The 7288-nt window shown below is 37.2% G+C and overlaps 1 protein-coding gene across 1 annotated transcript; it reads right to left on the reverse strand.

Annotated features, from left to right (window-relative positions):
- Positions 1 to 2395: 2395 nt before the first annotated feature.
- On the reverse strand, positions 2396 to 6932 carry stoml3a (stomatin (EPB72)-like 3a). Its single transcript, XM_042487210.1, has 7 exons — positions 6567 to 6932; positions 4854 to 4957; positions 4323 to 4395; positions 4077 to 4159; positions 3769 to 3972; positions 2701 to 2835; positions 2396 to 2584 (listed from the first exon to the last, which is right to left on the reverse strand). Exons 1-7 carry the CDS (start codon positions 6643 to 6645, stop codon positions 2396 to 2398), a joined length of 867 nt encoding a protein of 288 aa, XP_042343144.1. The 5' UTR covers positions 6646 to 6932.
- Positions 6933 to 7288: the final 356 nt, after the last annotated feature.

Here is a 7288-nt window from a genome sequence, read left to right on the forward strand (position 1 = left end):
TTTTGTTAGAACTCTTTTTTGAATGTTCTCTAGGATTTTACATTATGTATATGGACAGACACATTTGATGGGAAATGCTGCTCACCATGTGGTGCATTTTCCAAAGTCGACCCCTAGGAATTTTAATCTCTGACCTAAAGATATGTATTAATGATCAGACCTTTTTATCATTCAAAAGGTAATGCCACACACAACTACAGTCCTGTGATACTGCAGTGAATGATAGACCTGGTCATTGCAGACTTCACAGAGCAGGATCAGAGTCATGGTGCCTCATTTCCATGTTTTCGTCTCCCATCTGCATCACCACCCTCTCATCCAGCGCTCAGGGCGATGGATGTACGAGACATAACAAACATCAAAAGTGCAACAACGAACACAAGAAGCGCCTTTGCCGTCCATTCTTTCCCACCAGCAACGTCTATCAAGGCACAGGCAATAGCTTGAAAACTACCTACAGTAAGTTACTCTCAAAGTGTGGATTCTTCTCGGGGGTAAGTTAACCTATTCATGTGGAACTATTTCATATATTGTAGGTGTGTATGACTGACTTGCCATCTAACCTCAATCATCCATTCTCCTCAGACAGCTAGACAGCAGTCTTGACCTGAAATGTATGATTACAAGATAACTCATAAATCCATTGAACTGCCAACACAGTGTAACTGTAGAATTGACTACATTTTTGTAAAAACTGTACATGTATTGCTCTCTTGAACGCATGTTCTGTCTTCCAGTAATGAATTTTGTTTCAGGATTACCTACAGTGTGACGGTGTGGAGCAGAGGGGTGAAGGGGCAACAAAAGTGACCTCTTATCCTAATAAAACAGACCAGGATGTATTGACATGAAACCAAGAAATGACTTATTGTGCGTTGTAGACTAATTTGACATTTTTGTTTGAGATGCCCCTCACCTTAAGTCGGGTTAACAAAATATACAAAAAGTGCAGGATCTGTAGAAACCACCAAAGAGGAAGTCATCCAACACAGCAGTTCATCATGTACTGTAGCTGCCACATGTCTGGAGTTAGGATATACGGTGCAGACATTGCAGTCAAAATGTATTTATCTGAACACGTGAACCCAACATCTGTTCATTATGTCGCATTAGTACGGTTCTTTTTCTTTCTGTAAGTGTATCTTTTCAACACTCTTGCAGCTTACCCAAGTCATTGCCATTTTCTTTGAGTTTTTAAACTAACCACAGAAAAACTCCTGAGCAAATATAATTAGAAATTTAAAAAAGGCTTAGTTTAGTCTCCATTTGTACATACAGTTGATATTTGGCAAAATTTCCATTTAGCGGAAAAATCCAAAATCTGTTCAAGTATTGAAATGTATTGTAATAAGTAAGAATATCCTGAAAATCTGCCAACTGTTACCTCATTTCTTATTGTAGAGAATAATCTCAGGTTATGAGGAGGATTACGAGTCATCAAAGGGAAGCAACTGCCATAACGTTTGTTTGTATTGATTGTACTTTTATTTAAGCTTCTGCTCATGTTTACATAACCACCAACTTTCTTTTTTGCAAAATATCATTTGTATAAAATGATTTGGATGTACAGAATATGTATAAATATTTTAAAGAGCATAGTGCAGTCAGCAGATATGTACAAATACATTGAATAAATATTGCTTCATTATAATAATATAATCTCCCAGATACATGCAATGTGGAAATCTGCTTCAACAAAGGATTCTGTCGTAGGTGAGGTTGATTATGTATAACTTGATGGACTTAACTATGTTCAGAAAGGGTGGAAATGAATTTTCTCTCCATCAGGTACTCTGATTGCACTGATTGCCTCTGTGTCCTGTGGACATGACCTTGTATTAATTTACTGAATGTTTGTCCGACACTAGATTAAGAGGTTTTGTTTACAGTTTAAATCCAATGTCAGAGAAGGTTGGTATTTCACATGGATGTCAGGACTTCTGTTGATTGTTAACAGGACTACTGTTGTAAAGATTGTATTCAGTATTTCAGAAATTCATGCTCTGGATGACTTTATACGAAAGCATGTCTTTATACGGTTGTCGTGCTGTTCTCTGTTATACATTTCTTGTGTATTACATTGATTTATTAATTTGTCCTCCTCCAGAAATGCAACTGTAGCTTAGTTGGTTAAAATATTGTGTTCAGTGACAAGACACTAATGTATATGTTGCACTTTGTAATTAAGTATTAAATCACAATAAGAAAATAATGCAAAAGTGAGCTCTGGTGTGGATATATGTTTAAAGAACTTTTGTCTTTCTATAAGAAGTGATAATGCAGTGCAAAGTGCAGCTCAGCAGTGAACACACAAGGCCTGTTGGACCATTTAGTATCTGAAAGAGATACCACTGAAGCTTGTAACACTAACAATAACGATATAACAATAATATCGCTACTTCTTCATAAAGTTCTGTAGTATATCTATGGGCAGAGGGAAGATGATGGTGGAGTTCTTTTCTGCTGCGATGGTGTTGAGGGTCTGCAGATATCGCAGCTGGAGAGCAGAGGGTGACTCTGCGATGATCAGAGAGGCTTCCTTCAGAGCCCTGGAAGCATTCATCTCTCCCTCAGCAGAAATGATCTGAAACACAGGCAGACAATTGTTATTTCTACAAATCCTCCCTTAGCGTCCTTCTTTTTTCATGGTTAGAGTGCATCAAGAGGAAATTAAATTCAATCTTCCATCCCCCCCTTCACCTTCGCTCTGGCCTCCCGACTGGCTTCTGCCTCTGCTGCCATGGCTCTCTGCAGCTGCAGAGGCAACTTCACATCTTTGATCTCTACGCGCTCCACCTTAATGCCCCACGGATCAGTGGCATCATCCAGAGCTTCCTGCAGGGAATAGTGAACAACAATTACTTCTATCACATAAAATCACTCTTAGCTCAACTATTCATGAGTGTTTTTAAATAATACAATAATAATACATTTCATTTATATAGCGCTTTTCAAAATACACTTTTAATAATCATTCAATCAAATGAATGAAACTTCAATTCAACCCTTCATCTGTATGGAGCTTTTTTAGCCTTTGTTAACTTATTATTTTAGTTTTGTGTTATGTTTATTCTGTTCTTCTGCTTAAGCGCTCTCATTAGCGTTTTTATGAAAATAAGTTGATGGATATAAGACCACTTAAAGATATTTCTGTTGGTTTAGACAGAAACAGAGGTAAAAAGTATTTATTTATCAGTTTGTTCAAAACACGATGCTAATGTTGCTGCACGACTGCTGAATGTGAAAAGAGGCAAACAGTTCTTAACGTTTTAAGAAAATGATGTGTGCATCATCTTGTTCAAGTTTTTATGCCTCCTGGTCTCTAAAGAAACAACTCAAGCAGCTTTAAAGTAACATAGTACATCAGAGTTTAAGCCCATTATCTGTTTCGGTTTTCAGGACTGTAATTTCTATTCTGCTTATGCTTTCCTCTAGAATGTACAAGTTCTGCAGCTGGTTAAAAACCAATCAAACTGTACAGCCACAAAGCATGCTGCATGAGCTGGTCATGTGCTACCAACTTCATCTCCCTTTTATAGCCTTTAAAAGAACCCTTGTGTCTGGATGAGGACTAAACTGGAAGTCACTGGCATTATGTTGTGTTGCCCCTACAAAACAGAATATAAACAATTTTGTTATTTTTAATTTGATTTTGATTTTTTGATTTTTCTAAATTTGATCATAGTTCCTAAATTTAAAACTCCCCCTTCTCTCTTGCTTTCCAGCTCCTCTATGTAGTAACCCTAATAGCACACAGTTTATCCTCACCTGCATGCTGAGTGATATGGCGTCTCTGTCAGACAGCAGCTCTGCAAGGTTTTTGGTACCGAGTACATTCCTCAGGGTGGTTTGAGCCAGCAGCCGTGTAGATGAGTGTGCGTTGGACACATTGGCCACAGCTGAGATGGGGCAGTGTACACGGAAGTACACCACACCGTCCACAGACACTGTCACTGAGTCTCTGGTCAGAATCTTCAAGGGATACAATTAGGATGCTGCCAATATTTTCATCAGTCTGAAGGAGACAAATGATATCCCCCCATGTGATATAAATAGAACAAATACAAAAAACGTACCTCTTGTGGAGGGATGTCAAAAGACACAGTTCTGAGATCGACCTTCACGAAGGTGTCAGTGCAGGGCAGAACAAAGAAAAGTCCTGAAAGGAAACAAAAACCCTGCTTAGTTTGTAAAGACTGTAGATGAAGCCTAAATGGATCATAGTAACAGCTTTCTGAGTTGACTTTTTCAGCATTTTTCTGGACATTTTTATACTTATACCCATATTATATACTTATGTATGTAACAAATAAATAACAAACCTGGCCCTTTAGGTTTCCTGTCTGTGATCCGGCCAAGTCTGAAAATGACAGCTCGCTCATACTCCTTCACGATCTGGAAGCACAGACAGCCACACACAGAACACAAGAAAGACAGAAAAAACACATCTGAAAATTAAACTTTGTTTCTTCTATAATGGTCATTTCTCTCGGACAACAGCCACTGTGTATAACATCTGCACATTTAATTTAATAATGCGTTTTTGTTAATCAGTTTAAAAAGTGTTCTCTGTGAACAGATGCTCTGGGTCACCCTGCCTTAAAGCCCATATGGGATTTTCTTTGGTTTGCTTCATTCAAAATTTGCTTCACTCAAAATAGCTTTTATCCTCCAGAATTTCATAACACAAATAAAAACTGACCATAAAAACTTTCAAATTCCAGAGCAGTAGTAAATACAGACAGAAGCCCTGGCAAATCCAATACAAAGACACTGTTATCTATGATGGATTTCAGATACACATACTGGTCTAATCCTCATCAGTGGTGTACATTAAGGTGAATATACTCTACCTTAATACACAAAAATAATGTGATGGGGAAGGTTCCTATTATAAAAAGAAGGGATATGATGACCAACAGCCAACCGAAACATCCCAGCCTCCCTGAGTTTTTGTCTGTAAAGAGAGTGAAAAACATTTACAAGCCTGTACAGTTGTTTTACCATACCGCCTTTGTTCCACATTTGTGTGCATGTAAATCTAGACCAAAGACTGTTGGTGGTCATTCTGTTCACACAATTAAACAGTAATATGACCCAGTGGGACAGAACAAAACATTTGTGCAATCAAGCGGTGAGATGCAGTGGATCCACAATCCTCGTTTGTCTCTAATGATGTAATTAATCTCTGAGGGAAGTCATGTTACTTCACATGAGTCACAGGGTGTTTTGTAAAGCTGCTGAACTATTGATGTACCATCCTTACACAAGAGGAGAAATACAAATAATGCAGTCTGCTGGTATATTTTTCAGTTAGTGTATGCCTGCAACTATTATACTATATGCATTAACTTTAATGTGTATGCACTGTATGTGTATTATCATGTTTATAAGTTTATCAATCACTCATAAAATGTCAACAAAAAAAGTAAAACAATGCAGAAACAGAACTTTGGAGAGCCTAAGTTGACATCTTCAAATACAGTTGCATGTTTTGTCTGAAACCCAAAGATACTGACTGAACAATGATTGAGCAGATCTGCAAATATTCCTCAGAGCTGAAGAGCTGGAAGCAGCACATGTTTTTCATTTGCACTTGATAAATTACTTAATTTAGTTGATCAGTTAATCAACAAACTGCTCAGCAATGTTTACTTTACATGCTGTTAAAGGAAGAAGCTGGAAGGAGGAGTATTTTGGACCTCTCAGGGGAATGATATGAATTCAGTATCCAAATGTCCTAATTTACTAGAAAAATCAAAAAACTTGTAAGGCTTGCACTAAAAAATGGTGACAGGTTATATATAACATTATTATTACTATTATTTATTATTATTATTATTGTTGTTGTTGTTGTTGTTGTTGTTGTTGTATTATAATTATAATTATTATTATTATTATTATTATTATTATTATTATTATTATTATTATTATTATTATTATTATTATTATTATTTATTTCATCTATTAGAAATGACTCTTTGTAAAGAGGGTGGTCAGCCAGTCGATATAATGGCTCATGAATAATTCTATAGTCACGTCCGTGTGCTTAAGACATACATTATCAGTCAATATAAAAAGTGTCTTATTTATTTATGGTCATTTTTTTTTTAAATGCTTGTTCAATTGACTTCTTTCTTGTTCCAAACCATTTGTTGTCTAATTAGTTTTCTCCTTCTTCCCCTCTTCTTGCTGCCTGTTTACACTATGTTTTTTTAGTGCTCTAACACTGTATTACCATTGAGTAAATTCTTAAGATATACAATAATAATTAAAAAAAAACATTTTAAAGTAAAATGCCTCACAGACAGTGAAGTATGCAGTAGATTGTGTTGTGTCACAGTATTCTATTGTCTCTGTAATAATGAGATAAAGTTGTCTGATAAACAGGAGCTCTCCTGGAATAAGCAGGTCCCTTAAAACAGCACAATTGGGGCCCCCAAACTGTATTTATGTTCACCCTGAATAATTCAGACCTTTCCTGGTTAAGCTGTTAAAAAAAAATACAATCCTCATCTAGGGAGAGTCTAAAACCCACCGTTAAAAAGGTAAAAAGTCGTGTTTACCTTCTACATTCTCCGCGGTGGTGATCTGAAGTTTACCCTGTGTAACCATCTCGGCTGTGCTGGATGTCGTTGAGATCATTAGTGAGTATGTTGTCGGAGTGATGGAGCAAGTGAAGCAGCGCGGTACCTGTTTACCTGTCTGAACTCCCTGTGGGTGGCATGTCCCCGTCCCCCTTCAGCTGACACACACACAAAACACACACACAAACTCATACTCCCTCTTGGTGTGTGACTCCTGGACCCATCCAGTCAGTGCCAACGTGTAACATGAACCATGGAGCGAACCAGCTTCTATTTAGCTCCTGTCATGGAGAGCCTAAAGTTCAGCTCTTGTGCTTTTCCATTATACTCTAATATTCACGTCCAGGAGCCTGACACCTGAATAAACATGAATAAACAATAGGCTTCATCCAAGTCGTGAAACATGAGCCTGGACGCAGTCACAAGAAGATGTGATCATGCTTACGTCTCTCCTCCCCCAATGTAAATGTACACGTTTAAAAAATCCCAAAGAAAATAAACTTAATCTGTTGATATTTCTTGCAAAATTTAATCATAGTGTTTTTTAACTGAGAGTAATGTAGCTATATTATAACAGAATGTAAAACAACCAGACTACACAGTAAAAAGTAATTTCTCTGGTGTGCAGCTATATAGTACAGTGTGTGAGCTATTGAGTTGTAACAAAGATCATGTAGGTTGCTTGTTACATAATGTTTCAG

Source organism: Plectropomus leopardus, chromosome 5 (genome assembly GCF_008729295.1).
Source record: "Plectropomus leopardus isolate mb chromosome 5, YSFRI_Pleo_2.0, whole genome shotgun sequence".
NCBI lineage: Eukaryota > Metazoa > Chordata > Actinopteri > Perciformes > Serranidae > Plectropomus > Plectropomus leopardus.